This window comes from Anabrus simplex, chromosome 1 (assembly GCF_040414725.1).
Source record: "Anabrus simplex isolate iqAnaSimp1 chromosome 1, ASM4041472v1, whole genome shotgun sequence".
Classification (NCBI taxonomy): Eukaryota; Metazoa; Arthropoda; class Insecta; order Orthoptera; family Tettigoniidae; genus Anabrus; species Anabrus simplex.
The window spans coordinates 653,108,779-653,131,196 of NC_090265.1; the positions used below are offsets into that span (position 1 = coordinate 653,108,779).

Here is a 22,418-nt window from a genome sequence, read left to right on the forward strand (position 1 = left end):
GTACTGACTTACACGCAGTCTGAGTGGTGCTGGCGATTGCGTGTTGTAAGCTCATGATCACATGTTCGATTCCAGTGTAGAAGAATTAGGTTTGTACGTACTTGAATACACTAACGTGTGTTAATTTGTAGGACCTACTCCCGTTATACATACGTCTCCTTGAGGACAGGTGTTTCAGATTCATTAGCCTCATTTCCCTCATAATTCGTTCTTTTGCGTTGTATAGGATGATTTTTATCCATGATCAAAGTTGCTCAGATTGTTAAAGCTTTACCTAATGTGTAGGTGACCATGGACTCGGGAGACAGGTGTGATTCTCAACGTCGGTTGTGCGAGTCCTGGCAAGGCCTTCGTGATATACAGGCCGTACTGTAGCTCTGATGACGTCACGCTTTGGGTGGGAATTGGAGGCCATACGCATGCGGTCCGCTTGAATAACACACTCGTTTAAATTAGTTAAGAAACTGTTAACACCTTATAAAACAAAAAACTATTCATAAATATTTGTTAGTTCTGACATACAATGCATCTCCTTCCCCGTAATGTTCTATTTCTCGCGTATATCCATTCGTTTCCTTGAGTACAGGCTAACACTTTGAAACATATTCTTGCGATTTCTGTTCATTTTCTAGTCAACTGGAACATTCACATCATACACGCTGATAGAAAACAAACAACCCATTAGCAGTACAATATACTACAAATGTAAATTATTTCTGAACCACCAATTCAATACATGCAAGAAAGATAACGAGTATAACCTCCAACAATAACAAAACATTTTCTGTCACTGTCATGAAATTCAGTTATTGTTTTAAAAATATAGATTTTTAAATAGCAAATAATGCTTATACAATTATTTTCATGGAATAACCCTGTTGCATTGCCTATTATATGACATTTGATAGGAAAATCTCAGCAGTGTTATTTCACAGTACATTTCTACCTAAAAAGGTAAAATGAATAAATTGGACTTGAATTTCCGAATACACTGAATTCAAGTAAGCCATAAATCTGATTCCATAAATATAAATCTAATGTTCCGCATTTTTTTGACATAATACGAAATTTTAACTCACCATCTGGACGAGACACACTTATTTCCCTCAGAATTTAGTCTTCAGGAAAGTGGTGTGGTGATTAACTATTGATTTCTGCCTAGGAATAGCCTTCTTCCCTAACCTAACTCTTTCTTCATCAGAAGGAAAAACAGATACTGGAGTGTGCTCTCCTCATTTAATTTTGGCTTTGCAGCCAGGCACACAGCAACTCTTAGCATGGTGATTTCTCTCTCTGGCAAGCTTAATTCAATTATACACACATCGTAGTTCATAATAAAACGCTGACCGAGCTCGATAGCTGCAGTCGCTTAAGTGCGGCCAGTATCCAGTATTCGGGAGATAGTAGGTTCGAACCCCACTGTCGGCAGCCCTGAAAATGGTTTTCCGTGGTTTCCCATTTTCACACCAGGCTGTACCTTAATTAAGGCCACGGCCGCTTCCTTCCCACTCCTAGCCCTTCCCTGTCCCAGAGTCGCCATAAGACCTATCTGTGTTGGTGCGACGTAAAGCAACTAGCAAAAAAAAAAAAAAAAAAAAAACGCTGAATGCACTAACTCAACTCATATTACAGTATGGATATAACATTACACAAACTTCAAAATTAAAACACTGCAGAGCGATATTCTTAACATACAGCCTCACACGAATACACGCTAACACTAAGTTTTCTTCACTAATTCAGTCGGTAACGACTCAGTCTGATGTATATCTGAGTAAACATGAGGCCAACGTTAAAAATTTCAATAAAACAGCGAAGAATTCACATGTAACCCAACTAACTCACGTGCTAAACTTCCCCCCTAACGATCAGCTGATTACTTTCCCGTGCTTGCTACAATACGGCCTGTACTTCACGAAGGCAGTGGTCCTGGTTGTCCATATTTCTCCCATTCCAATTGTAGGAAAATGCTCGAATGGAATTTTTAAAAGGACTCGGCTACTTCCTTCTCAGTCTGAAGCCAGTTAATTGTCAATGTATCCCAGAATTGACACCCCTGATCAAATCAAGGCCCACAATAAATAAACTAGACTGATTATAACATCATCTGCCTTTTATGTCCCCCGCCCATCTTTAACCATCGAGGTCTTAAGTTCCTGCTGCTGTGTTGGTAGTGGTAAGAGAACACATCCGGAGTATCCCTTTCCTGGGCAAAATAAGTTCCTGTACATCATCTCTAGGCGACAGCCAAATAAGCTCTGCCCGATTACTGAGAATAATCCCTTTTTATTATTTTCTGCTTAGTAAGTGTCTAATGTTCCGGTTCGTTCTTTCTCTGTAGGTATGTGGTAATGAGATTTCACTTTTCTTTTTAACGGTTCTGAAACACGAATTGCTGGGCTGAGTAGCTCAGGAGTTAGAACCTTCTGAGTCCAGCTTGACAGGTTCAGTTCAAATACGTCTGCCTCGTGTCAGAAGATTTACTGGCGCGTAAAATAATTCCTGCGGGCTAGTATTCCGGCTCCTCGGCGTGCCCGAAAACCGTGAAAATGTACGAGTTAGTGCACCGTTAAACGAATATCTATTGAAACTAATTCTTCTGAAGCTAACCTCATTTATTGTTTCTAAAGTAAGGTACTTAAAAAAAAAAAGGAAGAAATTAAAGAAAGCCATTTCGGTACGTCATGAAGACCAGCGGAAGCTTGAAATAAAGCTTCTACTATCGACACTGAATGAGATAGAGTGGTTAGTTCTGTGTCTGGTCGCCTTTCCTATCACCTAGACATTAGCCTGGTGCTAATTTCCAGTAAAGAAAAGAAGTCGTGTCCTCCCGAGGTGGTACAACTCTTTTCGGTGACACTTCCAATGGAAGCGAGCTGCGTAGATCCTGGGAAATTTCAGAAGTTATTCTGATTTTTTAAAGATATTCCCGAAGATCATATTGCCTTGAAAATGGGTGCTTTAGTATGAATCAATGTGCTTTCACATGTCAACTCTCTTAAAATACCAGTTGACTACGCTGAGATATCAGCACGAGAGTTATCACGTCATTCCTCAGGACTGTTGAGAAATACAAAATCCACCATCCTGCTAGGCGTTGAGTTCCCACGTCTGAATGGGAATGGTATCTTAAAGACCGGGAAGAAAAGAGTAAACAAATTAATTTAACGAGTGAAAGTGATGCAATGAATTATTTCGCTGAGTCAGTTAAAATATTACTTATTTGAAGCTAAACCATGGACACTGTACATCTCCCGATATTTTGACTTCGATCTTAATAAATTATTTTTAGATCTGGCAACTCAGCAGCCAACTCCCTTTTAAATAGCAGCAACAGCTAATCTCCATTTCCTGTACAATAGCTTAAGTGGAATGCAATTTAATTTACTGTTTTGTCGTTCGAAGTGCTTTAAAAATATTTTCTTATACACAGGTACAACTTTTAATTACCAAGACGTATTTAATGATGGCTGTGCAGTAGTTTTCCACTCTTGTGGTGTAATCACGTAGTATTAATAATTCGAGGTTACGGAGCCCGCAGCCTGAAGGAAATGAACGTTGATGGCATTCGTTCGCTGCATGAGTGACAAATACTGCTGATAATGCCAGCAATGAGCATGACCTAGTGCACTGGGGTAAGCTGCCGGCGTTCTTTCTCTGTTAGTTACAAACATATTAATGCCAAGTGATAATGGAGATGACGTCAAGCCTATTGTAGTAACTCCACTTGCGTGGTCTCTTAATGACTTACGTGTGTGTCACAGAATAACACATCCTATAAAAGCGTGTCGTGTTTTCTCTATTCGTATCACCAAGTTATGATTGCTTGATCCGTGTTAATGCTGTTTTAGGGATTTAGAACTTTGTGGCCAGTTGCTCTCTGAACTTATTGCGAATTGCGTCAGGTGGCTCGTGATGCCTGCTCAGTTGTTTAATGTCTCTTCAATTGAACACTTCATTGCATCGTATAATCCAGGGCTGGACACATTCCAGGTACACATTCGCCATGACGACGAAAATAAATGAATAATATGAATGAATGAATTAAAACATTTCGTTTCCTTAGGAAAGTAGTATTGTTGCAATTCTGTAAACGTCAATAGCTTCTTAGAAAGATGATTCAGTAAATCTACTGGAAAGTAAGGTATGATCTTTATTATAAACAGATGGTATGAATCACCTAATGATCGATACGAATGGCCCTGGCTTAGAAGATTCTGTGCCGACGAAATCAACAGAGCGCAGGTATTTTCTAACAAAGGAAGAAGCTAATGAGAAGGAAGTGATGACGGCTGGAAGTCGTACGGTTGAACTAGTTCATAGGCTGCTATAGATAGATATAGCAAGTACTTTTTTATGCCTGCCTCGTAAGAAAGTTTTTTGCTGGCTCCTAAATTTCTTTCTGATTCTACCAGCCCTGTTATAATTGGATAAACGTCAATTCTAAGTGTTTCTTTTATTTAGTGACTTGGTATGTGAACATCGTCAGTTCTGGCGCTTCTCTTTCTGCATCGGACGGCGCGCTTTTTATCTGTAGGTATCGGAGGGTGTGGGAGTTCCCTCCGAACTAAATAAATGGAACTAGTTTGGATTGTGGATAACTACTAATACAGGGTATTGAATATTTGTGCCATACGAATCAAAACACTGGATCTGGCGTAGACATTGTTGTTTGTGCTCGTAGCGTGAAATCATACCATATTGCCGTCTGTTTTGAATACCTATCCTTCTTTCCTGATCGATAAAGGAGATTCGGAGGGGAAACAAGTTCCAGGAGGTGATTTCACCAGGCGAAATACTGTAATATTTCTTGGAAGATGGGGTTGTATTTGGGAGATTCCCCCTTTTAAGGCTTGTCGTCTCTTGCTTTTTCCTGGATCCTGAGTTGATGTTGATCATTGAAACCTAAAACTCTTCGTTTGTCTTGCTGGTTTTTACTTCTTTTTTTAAGGGAATATATCAGAGCACATTATGATATTTATGACATGTGGGACCGATAGACCATATAAATTATTTACTCCTTTTTTGAATTGATAACTTTTACTAGTTGCTTTACGTCGCACCGACACAGATAGGTCTTACGGCGACGATGGGACTGGAAAGGCTTAGGAATGGGAAGGAAGCGGCCGTGGCCTTAATTAAGGTACAGCCCCAGCATTTGCCTGGTGTGAAAATGGGAAACCACGAAAAACCATCTTCAGGGCTGCGGACAGTGGGGTTCGAACCCACTATATCCCGGATGTGAGCTCACAGCTGTGCGCTACTAACCGCACGGCCAACTCGCCCGGTGATAACTTGTATAATGGTTTTTGGTGGATTTTCCACTTAAACCAAACCTCATGGCACTACAGCCCTTGAAGGGCCTTGGCCTACCAAGCGACCGCTGCTCAGCCCGAAAGCCTGCAAATTACGGGGTGTCGTGTGGTCAGCACGACGAATCCTCTCGGCCGTTATTCTTGGCTTTCGAGACCGGGGCCGCCATCTCACAGTTAGATAGCTCCTCAATTCTAATCACGTAGGCTGACCTGGCCGGGAATCGAACCCGGGGCCTCCGGGTAAGAGGCAGGCACGCTACCTCTACACCACGGCGCCGGCGATTTTCCACTTACATAGTGAAAATATTAAATACTATGTAGGCTATAATAAAAGTTGCCTGGTGTGAAAATAGGAAACCACGGAAAACCACCTTCAGGGCTGCCGATAGGGGGATTCGAACCCACTGTCTCCCTGATGCAAGCTCACAGCCGCGCGCCCTTAACCGCACGACCAACTCGCCTGGTGATTTAAAGGTTTTAAGAGAAATTTGCTTCACTCTCCCTTCTGACTAATCTGAGTTGGGAATAACTCCCTTCTTCTTTTAAACCACTCTGGTTTTTTGTTGTTGTTCTCGTAATTGGATGGTTTTTCGCCCTTCCCATCAATCTGCCTGTATCTCTGTCCGTCTATTATGGTATTGTTGGGAAATGTCATTACTTTCATCATTGCCATGTGCACGGACATTTTTTCTTGATAAATAATGTTTTGTGAAAAGGTGCTATGACTTTGGCGGCTGAGCGTGCCCTTCATTTGTCCTTCCTGAAGCGCTGCCGGCGGCCGAGAGAAGCAGTATAATTTTCTCTACTTCTGTCTCTGTCTTCCCCTTCATTCCTTTCTCCGCTCGCCCCACTCCGTGTACTGTGTTCCCAGACATTATCTTGTCTCGCCCGGATACACAGCCTTGCGAGCGGGCACTCACACTTCCTGGCCCGACCGATTCCCCTCTCCCCGTCCATTCTTCATCAGTCCGTGCGCCGTTGCCAAGTTACTTGTTTTGTTGTTGATTAGTGTTTATTTTGTAACGCGTGACATGCATCTTGAATGGTTCTTAATCACGATAGCCTAATGGCACTTGTACTATCCATATCTTACTGCTGATAATGGAGCATGCCTCACGCCTGTCAATGACCGAACCCGTTAGATGGTGTTCCCATTTATAGCCTACTACTAATAATCCTGCTCTTCACCTTGTATGAGAAAGTATTGTGTTTAAATACACTGAGAAAAAAAATGAGCATTTTAAATTTAGCTCATTATGATTCCATTTGTAACATTTCTCAGTAGGGATCCCCAATCTACGGTAAACGTAAAATTAAGCAATTTTCTTAATTGAGCTGAAAGTTGAAGGGCTAGAGGGCCCCGGAGGGTTTCAAATTGCGAGTCTTGAATAGCCCTATCAATCTAGAAACACATAATTCGAAAATCACTTCGGCCTAAATGCAGTTCCGGAAAAGCAGCCTAAAATCGCTTGTTTCTTTACTCGTTCTCTTCTTTGATTCAAATCCTAGGCACATTAAATTATTTTCATAATTCTTACTGTAATGTGTTCCTTGGTTCAATACCCTCAGGCGTTTTTGGATTTTTTGAAAAATGTCCACACCGAATCTAGTTATAAGGGATTAAGTGAAATTCTGCATTGATTCACATTAGCGCTCGTAGGTAGAAAAAGGCAAACTGCTAATCTAATCGACCAGATGACGATGATTAAGAAAAGGATTGTAATTTTTAGGAATAAGTAAAGAATATATTCTCATACTTATTTAGATAACGTAGCTCATATCCCTAGGATGTTTTCACCATTGAGTTGCTTACCTTGAAGTGTTAGATATGTGGATTTTTGGGTACATTTATTAATTTTCCAACAACTTGCTATGGCACTCCTTGTATTCAAAGGTCATTTTGAATCCACATCTTACCCTAGGGTTTGAATATGTAAATCCATACCAGTTAATCATAACACATGAATTTGACCAGCACTTTTCTTGAATTATTTTAATTAATTTTTTATGTGGGTTTTCTGCATTGACACTCAGTGGCTCTGTCAGATGATGACGTTAGCCCCACTCTGGCTTGTACACATCCTACAACCTTGTGGACATGCTGCGGGTTATGGTCATCAGTCTCTCTTAAGCGATACGAACCCATTGCTGACGTAACATCTCTCAGAGTTAATCGATGTTCTCAAAACACGGTGACGAACGTTTTTACCAATTATGTCCCAATCTTGCTGAATTGGATTGAGATCGGAACTGCGTGTTTGCCAATCTAGTGCCTGAATCCCCACATCGCGCAAGTACTGCGTCAAAATCCGTGCCACGTGGGGACGAGAATAGTCATGTATGAGTTCAATATTTTCCTCAATAAATGGAGCAAAATCATGATCCTAGAGAATTTCCAAAATGTACCGGTGTGCATTCATGGTCGCGTTCTCCACGAAAACCATCTCTGTCGAGACTGATGCCAGCCAATACCATGACGGAACCATCCTGGAATACCATCCTTGAAGAGAAGGTGCAAGGTGAATACCTCTCCAATCCTCCTTCGTAGCCGTCCTCCGACATCAGGTGATCTTCGACTGAGTCTTGACTCATCTGTAAAGATAACAGCTTCCCATTGCTCGCCAATCCACTTATATGCTGACGAGCGAAATAAAGGCGTGTTTGCCGATGTTCCTGGGTTAACGAGGGACCCGTGGCTGGTCTTCCAGAGGTGAAATGTGCTTCTTCTAATCTCTTCTCACACTGACACCTGTTCCAATTGATTTCGAGCTTTTACGGGAAAGATCACAACATGAAGATAAAGTTGGAATTCAAGAGGACAAACTGGGGCAAATATTTATTTATAAGAAGACGAGTTAGGGATTGGAATAACTTACCAAGGGAGATGTTCAATAAATGTCCAATTTCTTCGAAATCATTTAAGAAAAGGCTAGGAAATCTGTCACCTGGGCGACTGTCCTAAATGCAGATCAGTAATGATTGATTGTTTAGTTGTGATTTATTGATGTCACCTCCTATATTTGGGCATTATCCTTGCAACCAACAATCTTTATATACTCCTGACTGAATTCTTCAGCGTTTAGAAAATCCTCACTTACACACTCCCCTTGTTCGTTAATGATTCCTGGAATGCCCTTGGAACCTCTTTCTGCCTTAAAGTGCCTATACATACCCTTCCATTTTTCACTAAAATTTCTATGACTGCCAATTATATTTGCTATCGTGTTATCCTTAGCTGACTTCTTTGCTAGATTGAATTTCCTAGTAAGTTCCTTCGATTTCTCCTTACTTCCACAGCCATTTCTAACTCTATTTCTTTCCAGTCTGCACCTCTTTCTTAGTCTATTTCTCTGTTATAATAAACTGGATTTTACCATTCCCTACCACGTTTAAAGCTACAAACCTGTTTTCACATTCCTCAACAATTGCTTTAAACCCATCCCAAAGTCTGTTTACATTTTTATTTACCGTTTTCCACCGCTCATAGTTACTTTTTAAAAACTGCCTTATGCCTGCTTTGTCAGCCATATGGTTCTGCCTAATAGTCCTACTTTTAAGACCTTCCTATCACATTTATTTTTAACTACGACAGAAATAGCTTCGTGATCACTAATAGAGGAAGAGTGCCATATATGGAATACCTTTTTATTTTATTAAAAATGACGAACTCAATTTTGACTTTTTAAAATTCTAAATGCATGTCACATTGATACGATATGTCTACTTTAGAGCAACTTATTTTCAATCTGATTTAACACTTCATATATTTGCAAATTACAAAATAGAATAGAAACTGCACTTTTCTTGTTCTAAAAAAAAGTGTTCCTAATATGGAATACTATAATTCTACTTGTAAGCCTCTTGTTTTAATGAATGTTTATGGACTACATGTTTGAAATAAGAAACTCATGAACAGAATTTAAAATACAAGATCATTATTTGCAATATTCACACACGAATATGTCACCTTCTGCACTTGAACACTCGGTATGCACTCCAAACACTGAATCCATTTCTCACCGCTTCTATCTCGGGAATATTTGCCGTTACAGTAGAAGCATGTAGCATCTTCATCACTCGGGTCCACTTTTCCATGTTCCTCTATATCAAGATCAGATGATTCATCGCTTCTTCTTCTTCTTCTTTTCCTACCGCTTTTCCCACACCTGTGGGGTCGCGGGTGCGATCTGTGTCGCACATGTGGATTTGGCCCTGTTTTACGGCCGGATGCCCTTCCTGACGCCAACCCTATATGGAGGGATGTAATCACTATTGCGTGTTTCTGTGGTGGTTGGTAGTGTAGTGTGTTGTGTGAATATGAGGAGGAGAGTGTTGGGACGGACACAAACACCCAGTCCCCAAGCCAGAAGAATTAATCAGAAGCGATTAAAATCCCCGACCCGGCCGGGAATCGAACCCGGGACCCTCTGAACCGAAGGTCAGTACGCTGACCATTCAGCCAACGAGTCGGACAGATGATTCATCGCTTATACTGATTAATTCTTCATCCGAAGAGGAACTGTCATCTCTTGTTCTCTTACTTCCCTTTCGCGTAGGCTTAGCTCTGCTCAAACCACTGCACGAAGGTTGACTGAGTTCTTGAGCTATTCTTGCCGCAGTTCTAGGTCTAGCTTTCTTTGAGGCCAATGAGTGGGACCTAGTTCGACTCAGTATATTTTCATCTACGGTATCTACTCATTTGATCACATAATCTTTCCTGCAGCACTACATTTCAAAGATCCATGTTTTCTTCGGAGAAGTGTAACGAATGAGTGATGTCGTCATTGGCTTCCCACCACGGTGACCCTGGATTAGGTCCCGATCAATACACGTGGGTACCGTATTTAAATGAAATTTCATGGCACTGTAGTCCGTAAAACTGGCAGTGAACTTGGTTTTGTACCCTATTTTTCCTGTCCTTACTGCATTGATAGCTTGCTGCATGTCTACTTCCTTCCACTTCTTCCGTACTTTCCCCTCCGAATTGTCCTTCTGACTGGCCATGGTTCTGAAGGAAAGAAAAACTGCCTATAGATAGTCCAAAAATCTGGTCCGAAATATGGAATACTATTCCATAATTGGAACACCACAGTATTCCATATTAGGCACACAGCCACATTTAATTTCCATCTTACAAATTACGTATGTTAGTTCATCAAATAGATTTGACCACTGCGTGGTTTGTATAGTTAATTCACCCTCTATGCACAGCTAACAAGAGTTTTAAAATTTAGGTAAGATCTGGTTTGTAAAGGACTGCAATTCTTACCTTCCCAAAACTTCTTAGATGCTGAAAATCACTCGGTCGACTGTCACGGACAGAGAATACAGCTCAAGTGACTTCCCTCAACTTACCCCCACAGAGCCCTTCCTTGTGCATCTTTCTACCTGCTCCTTGCAGCTCTGCCACGTTTAACTTAGCGAATATTGGGGTATTCCATATTAGGAGCATATTCCATATTTGGCACTCTTCCTCTATAATCTATTACTTCGGTTTCTTTATAGAGCTTATCTGTTTTTAAAAGCTCCACGTCCAGTATATTCTTCCCCCTAGTTGGTCCCATCACTTTCTGAATCAGCTGTCCTTTCCATATTAACTTTTTTGCCTTTTGTTGGTCATGCTCCCTATCGTTCGCATTACTTTCCCAATTGATATTTGGTAAATTGAGATCTGCTGCTACAGTCAGATTCCTGTCCATGTCGTTTCCCACATAGTTGATTATCTTATCAAATAATTCTGAATCAGCGTCAGCGCTTCCTTTTCCCGTTTTGTACACTCCAAAGACATCAATTTGCCTAGCTTTAGACATGAGCTGTACACCTAGAATTTTATGTTTGTCATATTTAACGTTTTCGTAGCTTACAAATTCTTCTTTCACCAGAATGAACACTCCCCCTCCTACCATTCCTATCCTATATCTTCGATACACACTCCAGTTCCGTGAGAAAATTTCTGTAACCGTTATGTACCGTAATTTCTCAGCCATGATTCAACTCCTATTACAATATCTGGCAGGTATGGGTCTATTAAATTACTTAATTATATTCCTTTCTTTACAGTACTTATAGAGTTCAACACTAACATTTTTATGTCATCCCTACTTGACTTCCAGATCCCTTTACCGTTATCACCGCTCCCTAGACCACCCCATTTCCCTGAATGTACCTCCCTATAACACTTCTAAACAAGTTTCCTAATTTATACGTACCATTGCGGTTTAAGTGAAGGCCAGCAGAGCGCAGATCCCTATGTCCTACCCATCGATTAGGATCTAGAAATCTCACCTCCACTCAATAGTCTCTTTTAAATCCCCAATCACCTTTCAGTCAGTATCCCTCCTACACAGTATTCCACTGTTAACAATCTCCGCTTCCTTAAACTTCACCCATGCTGCATTTACCAGATCCCACACATCCCCAACTATGTTGGTACTTATACCATACATACTGGAGCCATTGGCATTATTGCAAATATTCTATAATCAGGGCACTGACAACAGGGGATATTGTGGAGTGGGATGTCTAAGTTCTCACAGGAGATGCTTTCACCAGAAAAATGCCTGGGAACAATCAGGAAATACTTGCATTACACTTTATGCTGATGAAATATTTTTCCTGGGTGTTTTTTTTTTCCTTTCTCAGTGTATTTATTATACCTCAGGGTGATTTTAGAGCACAATAAACTTCCATCGCTCGACATTGACATTTATGATACAGTATCGTGATTTCTATTATAACCTTTCCTGGTCAATCACTTTTTAAATTTCTGGACATTTCAGTCATGCCGTCTGAATTAGTTCGTAAGGTTACCCTCCCTGTTTGGGGGTGGGAGAATATATCAACAGCATCCCTTGCCTGTCGTAGGGCTACCCCGGGGCTGTTAGCTTTGGAACGTGGGTTGGTGACCATGGGGTCCCTAACTGAACCTGGCATTGTTTTCACTGGTGCCAGTCTCCTAACATTCACCTCATCTATCCGACCTCACTTAGTCAACTCTTGTTTTCTTCCGACGCCGATGGTATCAGGTTTGTGTGGCTTTGGGAGTGTCTCATATTCACGCCCTTCCCGTTCGTTTTCCGATCTTCATTCTTCGAAGTGTTGGGACTCTTCTTTTTTCCATCTAATTGGTATTAAGTGAAGATGGTTCCCCAGTCGTACTCCCTTAAATCATCAATCATCACCACCATCATTCCTAAGCACATGGTATAAATACACACCGCGATGCCAGGAATCTAAGTACTTTGATAATAGCTTTGTTCGTGCAGCAGTACGAAACTATCCCAAACGGTCAGGCGCATGCGCACATGTACTTTCCTCTATTTGGAGCGTTCGTGCAGCCGGAATTTGGTATTCTGTCCGCTCATTTATTATTAATATTTTATTAATACAACTTCCCCCATGAGAAGGCTGCCACAAGGACAAAGTGTCGGCTGTTCTTGCAAGCGTGGGTTCCAGTTTCGTACAGTTTGAGAACAGTCAACAGAATTCGGGGATTGTTTTCGGATTCCTAATTGAGGCATGTGCATCAGCTCCCGTCACGCGTAGTTCACAAAGCTAAGACCTTATAAATAAAATTGTTCCATATTTTACTTGAAAAGAAGATTCCTTAACGGCGGTATTCTTAAATACATTCTTAATTAAATGTAGCAATCGCGCATTCTGTTTAAGTAACCTACATGAACGTTTATTTTATTTACTGAATAAAGGGCACCTGAGTCGAGGTTCTTAACGGTGCAGTACCTATAGTACATATCGGTTTCCTTAATTTTAAAAAATCACGAAAAAACACATGGGAACAGTCAACATAAGTAAGTTTAGGTATTGTGGATGAACTAGATACATTTAAATGATCTGTGTATATTTTCAGATGCCAGACATTAGTTTTCTGAGTGACTCCAGTGAATCTTCAACTGATGAGGACAATCTAGATTTATTTGATGATATTAATCTGAATGAAGCAAGGCGGAAGAATGAATATAATTGTATTGTATTATAAATAAATATTAATTCATCCTTGCATCGTATTAATGACACCGATTGAGCTATTAATACTATACTGTAAAAATTGGTAGAAATGACATACTGTAATTTAAACTTCAAAATTAGTTAATGTATTCGTACCTCGCATGTTGCGTGCAAATATTCCTGCTATTCAGTCCGAATGAGTGATATATTTACTATAAAATATTACGTTTAGTAGAACACAACCTCAATCAATCAATCAATCAATCAAATCAAATATAAATTAATTGGGAATTGTGCTGACATCTAACGGCAATATTTATTACTACCTGGTCGTTCGCGCAGGAAATAATCGAAAACAGTTTCCAACTGTTCCTAATCCGCGCAGGCGCTCTTGTACAAATCACTTGTTGCTTGTTGTTTAAAGGGGCCTAACATATAAGGTTACAGGCCCTAAACAAATCAGAAACTATCTCAGATTTGCTGCATGAACAAAGCTAATCTCTTCATTGCGCAGTTTGTTCAGAAATGACAGTGGTTGTGTAATATATTGTTTTACAGTAATTATAACACAGACTGCAATTTCTAGGTCCTCAGTTGTTCAGTTGGATAAGTTCTACACTTCAGTATTCAAAATGATTCGATTCCCTTTCATCCCGACTTTTTTTCAGAATGTTTAAATTGGACTAATCCGGCGTAAAAAGTTCTCGTCGATTAACTACCGCAGATACTCGTAATTTCCTGACATTGTGCAGTTTACCGTACCGGGTGGATGTGCAAGTGTGGCTAACTAACGTTCATATTGTCAGCGAACGTACAGTACTGTATTTTGCTGAACGTTGAAATGACTGGTAGAAATGGGCTATTGCCTTTATGACTTGCAATTTGAAATAAAAATGATGCATCGTGAACACTGTTCTCTTGTTGAGTTCTATGTTGCTTCCGCTTGTGACAAAGTCCTTCTGTCTTTCATCTTTCCTCTCTGACCTCCCTCTATCATGCTTATTCATTTCCGAAATTTACAGTATTTCATTTGTTACGCCTAGAAATCTCTTTTCCCGCCTTAGTTTTCTCCCTCGCTTCATTCTCTTTCACAATCTGCTTTACGTCGCACCGATACAGATAGGTCTTGGAAGTAAACGGCCGTGGCCTTATTTAAGGTACAGCCTGGTGTGAAAATGGTAAACCACGGAAAACCATCGTCAGGGCTGCCGATAGTGAGGTTCGAACCCACTATCTTCCGAATTTAAGCTCACAGTTTCGCACCCTTAACCGCACGGCCAACTCCCTCGGTAGGCCTACCTCGCATTACTAGATACCGTAATTTTTCGACGGGACGAAACTTTCTACTCTTCTTCCTTCTATTAATGGCATTTTGTGCTGATAACCTGGTATTGACCCTTAAACCAATATTGAAAGGGATACTGAGCGAGACTTAGGTCTTGTTGCTTCTCGGAGCGTGTTTTTATTTATAGTTATACCGGTTGTAGTGGTTTTATTGTCCCACTTCCCGCGGATTTACCAGCTCTGTATCAAGTCGCAGCTTCCGCTCGACTGATGGCTATGCTCAACAGCTCATACTAGTGCACCTGTGTTGTCCTCCGGAAGGGTTCATTCCTGATCATCACAACGTCGTGTGTACAAAGAACGTCAGTCAGTTCATATATTTACTCCGTGAACCTTCGCTATCAGCGGATTAGTTGTGATTAATTTTGAAGGGCGTTACATCAAATACTAATGCCTCGTTAATGCGTGGGAATAATATTTGGTGTTTCTGGGTAGAGAAGGTGAAAAACTGTGAAATGTCTCGTAAGAAAAAGCACGCTGGGCAACGTTGTCTGTCGAATTGGAAGTAATCGCAGGAGATATTTAACTGTGAATATAAACGTGGGCACCCTAAAGTCATATTTCAGTGTTTTTTAATTCTATGTATCTTGAAACATATTTTGTCCACACGTTAACAATAAATCCAGTCTTTTGAGTAGGTACTAGCAATAACATAAGCTTACATATCAAGCTGTTTTGTTGAATTACTAAACGACTTCCCTTTTCTTACTTAAACACAGATACTTCCTACAGTATTGTAAAGCTCTATCGATCGTAATAGACATTTGAACTTTGAACGAAGGAGACTTATTTTTTATGCTGAAGGTACGAGGATCTAATCCCGGCGCATCAGTAGGTTTTTAAGAATCGTTATATTTCAGAAATCCACTTCAGTTCACTTTTCTGAACATTTACGGACTCAAGACAAAACTTACGTATTCTGGCGTCTCTTGAAAATGCATGGCCGTCTAAAAGTACGTTCACATACACATTATTTTTATTGGGAACGTTTGTACTTAGTTTTGAGATGAGGCATCACGACACTGTGCACGGTTTGGCCTCTAATGAAACAAGCACATTGGGCAACGTAGTCTGTCGAATTGAAAGTAATCAGCTGTATGATTACAGTAGCCTGGCGGATGAATTGCGGCCATTGCTCCGTGTGCAAATCGATTCGCTTTCGTTTCGCGCCAATTGCAGCTAGCACGAGTCGTCGTCATTTAGCATGCATTTAACAATGGCATGGAAGATCTTGAAGAACTGGAAGTCACAAACTTTCGTTATACTGTGTATATAGACCGTGCTTGAGGTAGACATCGAAGCGCTCTCATTGCGAAAATGGTGACTGTGTAATAGCGCAAAACAGCTATTTTCAGGAGCTTACACGATTGTGCTGTTAAAGATTCAGAACTTTTGACTGTCGAGAGCCACGAACTTGTTAAGTATTGGTTTGTAATTATGTACACGAAATTAGGAACCATGAACTCGAGCCAAATAATTGGGATGAACTAATTTTCAAATAAACCTATTACTTGCGCTGATGTCATGTTGATGATGATTTACACATATCAGCAGAAGTTCGGAATATCAGCATAATGATGTGAAACTAACAACCCTTACGTTCGAGATGATTTGAGTAGGGCTGTTAGGTGTTTGGTATGATTATGCTCTTGTAAAATACTAGTTGTGTAATGACTTGAATAGGCTACATTTACGGTACTACCCCAAATTTTTGTTTAATTATGTACTTCCTATCCACATCACTGCCGTGATATAATAATTTAGTGTAAATCGCCACACATATTTTAGAAAGGTATAATTCCGTTATATTTCACGGTGTAGTTTATAAACGTTGCTAAAAGCATTTCCAGGAATACACGAATATGTCTACGCTTAACGGAGATGACTCATTTCTTTCCTTCTTGTATAACGAGCATCTCTGTTCCCGTGGTTAATTCCACTCTGATCTGACAAATATATGTCGAAAGTACGAAAATCCCGTCCAATAATCACAGGTCTTGATAGACAGAATCGAGACAAAAGAAGAATATAAACCAACGTTCTAACTGGCAATATTCATTAACAGCCACTGACTGAACGTAATTTAATACAGTCTTGCAACCATAAATTATCAGGCGGGAGCCTCAGTGGTCGTTCAGCTGGGTGTCAGTTCTGGTTTTAGACAGAGAGATAGGAACAATGGGTTTTTGCAACTTAATTGCAGTATAAGTCATCGAGGGGACATCTTGCGAGGGAATTTAAGGGACGTTCGGTCCGCCAACTCTAGTCTAAAACGGTATTACGTTTGGCTACTTGCTCTAGTAGTACATACGACAGCACTGTTTTTACTTACGCAGATTAAATGAAATATTTGGATTACCCTCGGATTATTGAGTTCTTCAAAATAGCTTAAACCGAGCAAGTGGCGGTGTGGTTTGGGTCACATAGCTGTGAGCTTGAATTTGAGAGATAGTGGGTTCGAACCCCACTGTCGGCAGCCCTGAAGATGGTTTTCTATGGTTTCCCATTTCACACCAGACACATGCAGGGGTGTACCTTAATTAAGTCCACGCTCGTTTCCTTCCATCCTAGGCCTTTCATATCCCATCGTTGGTCGCCATAAGATCTATCTGTGTCGGTGCGAAGTAAAGTAAATTGAAAAGAAAGGTTTAACCAAGGGTTCAGTTCATCAGGATTGAACAATTGTAAAACTGTTTCTACTTCTGTACCGTAATGAATAAGAAATACAGTACCATCATTGGAAGTTTCAACGTGAGTAACAGTCTCACGCTTTCCTTTGTGCTCTACAACAAGCCACGAAAGACTACGGGATCATAACCTGTGCGAGGGATACTATACATTGAACGTGGGCTCCCTTAGGGTAATAGTAGTATAGGCAAAGCCATATAATTATAGGCCTACACATAATCATTCAACTGAATTTGAATATGTCAGCAGGTATGTTTATGGATAAATTTCAAAATAGTTGGGGATCTGTCGATTTCGAATAAAAGTAGATACATTTACGAATATCAACGATGCAGTTAAAATAGTCCTTAAGATCCAGGGACTAAAATGGCTAACATGTTTCCACCTCCACTAACATTTAAAATAGCTTACGTGTAAGTTCGTTACTTGCCTTTGCTAACGGGACCTACTGTTTACATTGCACTATGTCTTCTGGTATGGGCTAGAGCAATTTTGTTACTTTCATTGATCTGTCTCAGCTTTATTCTTGGCTTTGACAAAATGAAAGTGACTGAGGTATGAGTGATGCTAGTAATGCCATTCCTTCTGCAGCCAGTCCCTGCTATGAATGGTGTGAAAATATTGCTCATAGGGTCGGTTGGTGCATGCATTTCAGTGGGCTTGGCAGACTGATATATGTAATAGCAACTTCTGGCTCGGTGAGGAAAGCAGTGGGAAACTACCTCACTCCTCATTTCCCTAGTACGCCTCTTCAGTGATGCCTAGGCCATCTATGACAGCTGATGGCGGAGCTGTTGAAGATCCAACCGGTCTTCGGGCAAGTAACAAGTTCGTTACCTACAAAAGTCGAATTTCAGTAGTAGGTTACGAATGCAAATTATAGTCTGTATTTTCACTTAAAGCAAAAGCAAATTAGTTCGAAATGCGGAGAATAATGACATGTACCGCTGTTCCACTTTTCGTACCTCTTTTTTTATGTCCATGCTGTCTATGGTTTACATTCCCTGTGTGATAATAAATAAGGAATGTATCCATGCTAGCCAGTATCACTGGGTAAATCAACATCTAGTGCGATATAAAAATTCTGCACTCTCAAATGATTCTTGGTTGAAGTAATTTGTCGGTTTCTGTTATAACATCAGGTAGTAATATAACACTATGTTTGAAGTAATCTATACATTCTCCATATTCTGCACCCCAGCCTGCAAAAATCATATAATCAGCTGATTATGCACGCTGGTGGGAAGTGGCGTCCTAAGAGGCCAACCTTGTTTATAGTTTCACGTTAACGGCATGTGACGGGTTACAGTGGCATTACAAGCGGAGAAGAATATGTTTTCCAGTTAACCCATAAGTAGAGCCCTGCACGGATGCGGTTATCCGCGAAGTTAATATCTTGGTGGATACAAAATGTATGGCAGTGAGGATAATTTTGCTGATCATTTCTAAATAATGACGTTTATTGATTTTCACTCCGGTATACTCTTGTTTTTGCTTGTGGTTTAGGCGACCCTTGACAGTAGTATGAGAGGATTGTGATATATAAAGAGCTTTGAGACCATAAAGCCGTAAATCTGACCGAAGCCTAACTGGCTCCTGCCCACAATTAATGGAATGAAGAAACAAAGGTCAATACGTCTTAGTCGTCGCAAGAGAATATTCCTCATAAACCTGTGGCTGTAGCGGTTCTGGTGCCAGGTGCCAGGCCTACACCTTGGATGTAATACACTGTAGTTAAATACGTATTTTGTATATCCGCGCAGGGCTCTACCCATAAGGCTGAGATAAATATTTTAGTCATAATAAGGTAATATACTTCGAGTGATCAAAGATGCGATAGTCCGGTACATAAAGCCATTCTTTTAGACATTGGAACGATCTGTTCCAATAGATTTTAATATAACTGAAAATATATATTCCCCCTAGAGCATGATGCTATTTTAAAAAGAATGGTAGTAGTAAGGTATACGGATTAAAATTCATTATTATTTTGTTGATTCTGGAATTATTATAGGTGAATATCTTTAGTGAGCTTCGTTGTGGTTGTAGTTAATTTGTTGGGAAGGGCATTTTTAGTTGATGTATTATAATTTGCCAGTTAACGTACGCCTATAACCAGGAGTTATTTTCAGGAAAATGTTATTGGATGGAATTACTTTTGATAAAAAGCCGAGGGGATGAGATTTGACGGTGGTGTTGGTTGTTTACATGTCTTGAGTGAACTTTTTTTTGGGTGCTCTGCCGTGACTGTTTCTCGGTTTGGATGCTGAGCGGAAATTCGTCATACATATTTTCAAGCCGTAGTGGTCGACTGTCAGTGCGGTAGTTGATGGTGTTTAGTTTTACGTACCCCTTGTTTCCACCTTCTCTTTGTTAAACTTGAGAGGAAATCATGAACTCCGGCTGAATCTAGCAGCATACATTCCTTTTTCTTTTTTCAATCTCCTTTCTTTTATCTTTCAACTCTGGTCAACTCTTATTCCCTCCGACGACACCTTTGCCCTGTTGAATTTACCCGAAACCCTCATTCATAATCCACTCAGAAACTTGCCTCTTCCGCCTTATTTCAAGAGCTGAGGCTAATACTTTGGTTGTTATCCCTTTAAAATAACAACCATCACCACCTCCACTCTCTAGTGGAAACGGATAGTCATGTATTTATGTAGATTCCATACTAAGTATTTTTAAATAATTTAGTTGTGTGACACATTTTCATGATGATGAACAGTATTCAATAGAAGTCGTAAACTTGATGCAGTCCTAACATAGTTTTTTCTTATGTTTCAGACCGTGGGTATAGGACCCGGAGGCGTAAAATCGAACCTCGTGGCACAGCTCCAAGTCAAGAAGACGTTGAAAACAAAGGCAATAAGAAACGTACCACTTGTGGGAGTCGCGCGTCCCGCAAGAAAGTACTTGAAGAACCGAACAGTAGTGGCGGTAAGTTAAGGCGTCAGGTACAGGTGCGAGTTGAAGATTGCCTGCAGCGTGTCGTGTGCAAAAAGGAGGCAGGACCTGTGGAGCCACCGCCGCCTCCCCCCAAATCTGAGCCTGAACCTGACCCTGATCCTGGACCTCGATCTGAAGAACCTGAGCCTGAACAGGCTGAAGGAGAGGTTGTGGCCTCATCACCTCAGCACTCGCCGTGTGTTGATGTAAATGCATCAGTAATTATTAGTGAGGAGGTCGTGCTTAGAACGCCCGAAGAGCCTTCTTTGCTTGAAGAGAACAGCAGTAGTAGTGTGGTATTAATTTCCAGTGAGGACAAATCGACCTGTGACGTCGATAAAAATGAAGAAAAGTGCAACATTAGTACGGCCGTGCAAGAAGAAGTGTCTGAACCGTCGGTGATTGTGCCGGTCGAAGAGGAAGACCGCCGTAGTGATAGTGACGTGTGTGAAGTTACGATCAGGACTCAGGACCTGGAGGAGGAGGAAGTTCAAGCGTTGAGTAGTGACGATTGTGTGATTATCGGGGCCCGACGGACCGACTGTGACAGCCCCACCAAGGCCGAAATTGAGCCGCCAGTGCCCGAGTGCTCCAGCCAGGACGACGATGACGTACCGCTGTCCTCGTCCTCGCCTTTCAGTAGGATGGAGCTCACTAGCGACTCCTCAACAACCGCGCTTTTGCGCTTCCCGGACGACCGCTCTGATTCAGGAGTGAGCTCGCTGCGCTCCGGAAGTTGCGCGAGCGGCGATGAGCGGTCGGGATCACGATCCAGTGCGCTAAGTAGTTCTGACGAGCCTCAAACTCAGCAGACTCAGTTACCGACTAATAGGTCACCCTTGTTTATACCAGCGTCCTCTTCTTCATCGTCTTCTTCGTCTTCGTCGTCATCGGGTAGTAACAGCGGAGGAATTACAACATTGGACAGTAAATTGAGTGCTCCGCCTCAAGAACCGGTGCGTGTTTGGAGGGACCCCAATCTCTTACTCGTGTCCGAACCTCAAGTGCGACATATAAACAGTGTTCAGCATCAGAGTTTGCTCATGTCACATCCCGCGGCGCCCGCCAGTGCGGCACCCTCTCCGGCCGCAGCCGCCGCGGCGCATTACCCGCCGCCTCCACCGCCGCTACTCAGCCCCCATCCGCTGCATCATCATCCGCACCCCGCTGTGGCGCATCATCTCCCACCCCCAGGTCTCTACCCGCAGTTGCCGGAGATGTTGTGGAAGCAACGCTATGCTCCACTGCCCGTTGGTACTCATTTGCTGGCTCCAGCACACCCGGCGCATCCTGCTGCTGAGGAGTTACTGGAACGTGAGAGAGCTTACGCCCAGGATCGTGATCGCCACGAACGACTGATGAGGTAAGCCCTTCTAACTTGGCCTACAATGATTTGGTCGGATGCATGAATATATCTTTGAAAATGAAGTCCTTCCTTTAATATCAGTGTCATTTTCTCAAGACGTTTTGGTCTGACAATGAAAACTTTATGCAGTAATCTTATCTATGGAATCAATGTTTGCGGATGTTCGTATATTTTGTAATCGTAGTTGTAGACCCTTGCAATGTTTTCTCCTTTGCGATCGTCAGATTTTCTACTCTCCAAACGACCGAAGCAAAGTCAACTTTTCGGTTGCAGTACATATGAACCTGGAAGTCTTAGCTTTGAGCTCTGTAAGGTTAAATTGTAGCCTGTAACCTCGTACTCCAGAGGGTTGAAACTCTCGGTCAAACCTTTTGATGGGTTGATGAGGTAAACTTCAATTTAGTCACAAATCTTTAATTATTCTGCATCATCGTGCCATATTTACTATATCTCCGAATGGATTCTATTGTTTTCGATATCCTATTACAGAAAGAGAGCCGAATGTTACACGACGTACATTTGCTAATTAGAGTAAACTTGGCAAATATGGGCACTAAGGTAATATGGGCAGAATTAAGAAATTGTTCATATTTCACCCAATGGTAGCGAGTGGAAGAATGCGCTCTGCTAGGTTGGTGATCCTGAAGTGTCATGGCTGCTCAGTGTGTTAAAGGCTGTCTTCTACTGTGCTAACAGAAGCTGAAAAGAACATGTTTTGAGGTAAGTAGACCAGCCTACCCTTCCAAAATCTAGCTGTTATGATAACTCAGTTAATTAACTTAAGGCACTAC

At 41.3% G+C, this 22,418-nt stretch overlaps 1 protein-coding gene across 1 annotated transcript in view; it reads left to right on the top strand.

The window, feature by feature from the left end:
• Kdm3 (Lysine demethylase 3) overlaps nucleotides 1–22,418 on the top strand; it is a 294,533-nt gene that overhangs the window by 156,718 nt on the left and 115,397 nt on the right. The window contains exons 4-5 of the mRNA XM_068229839.1: nucleotides 13,183–13,297; nucleotides 20,100–21,624. Coding sequence (XP_068085940.1) covers nucleotides 13,183–13,297; nucleotides 20,100–21,624 — 1,640 coding nt within the window. The remainder of the gene's footprint in view (nucleotides 1–13,182; nucleotides 13,298–20,099; nucleotides 21,625–22,418) is intronic.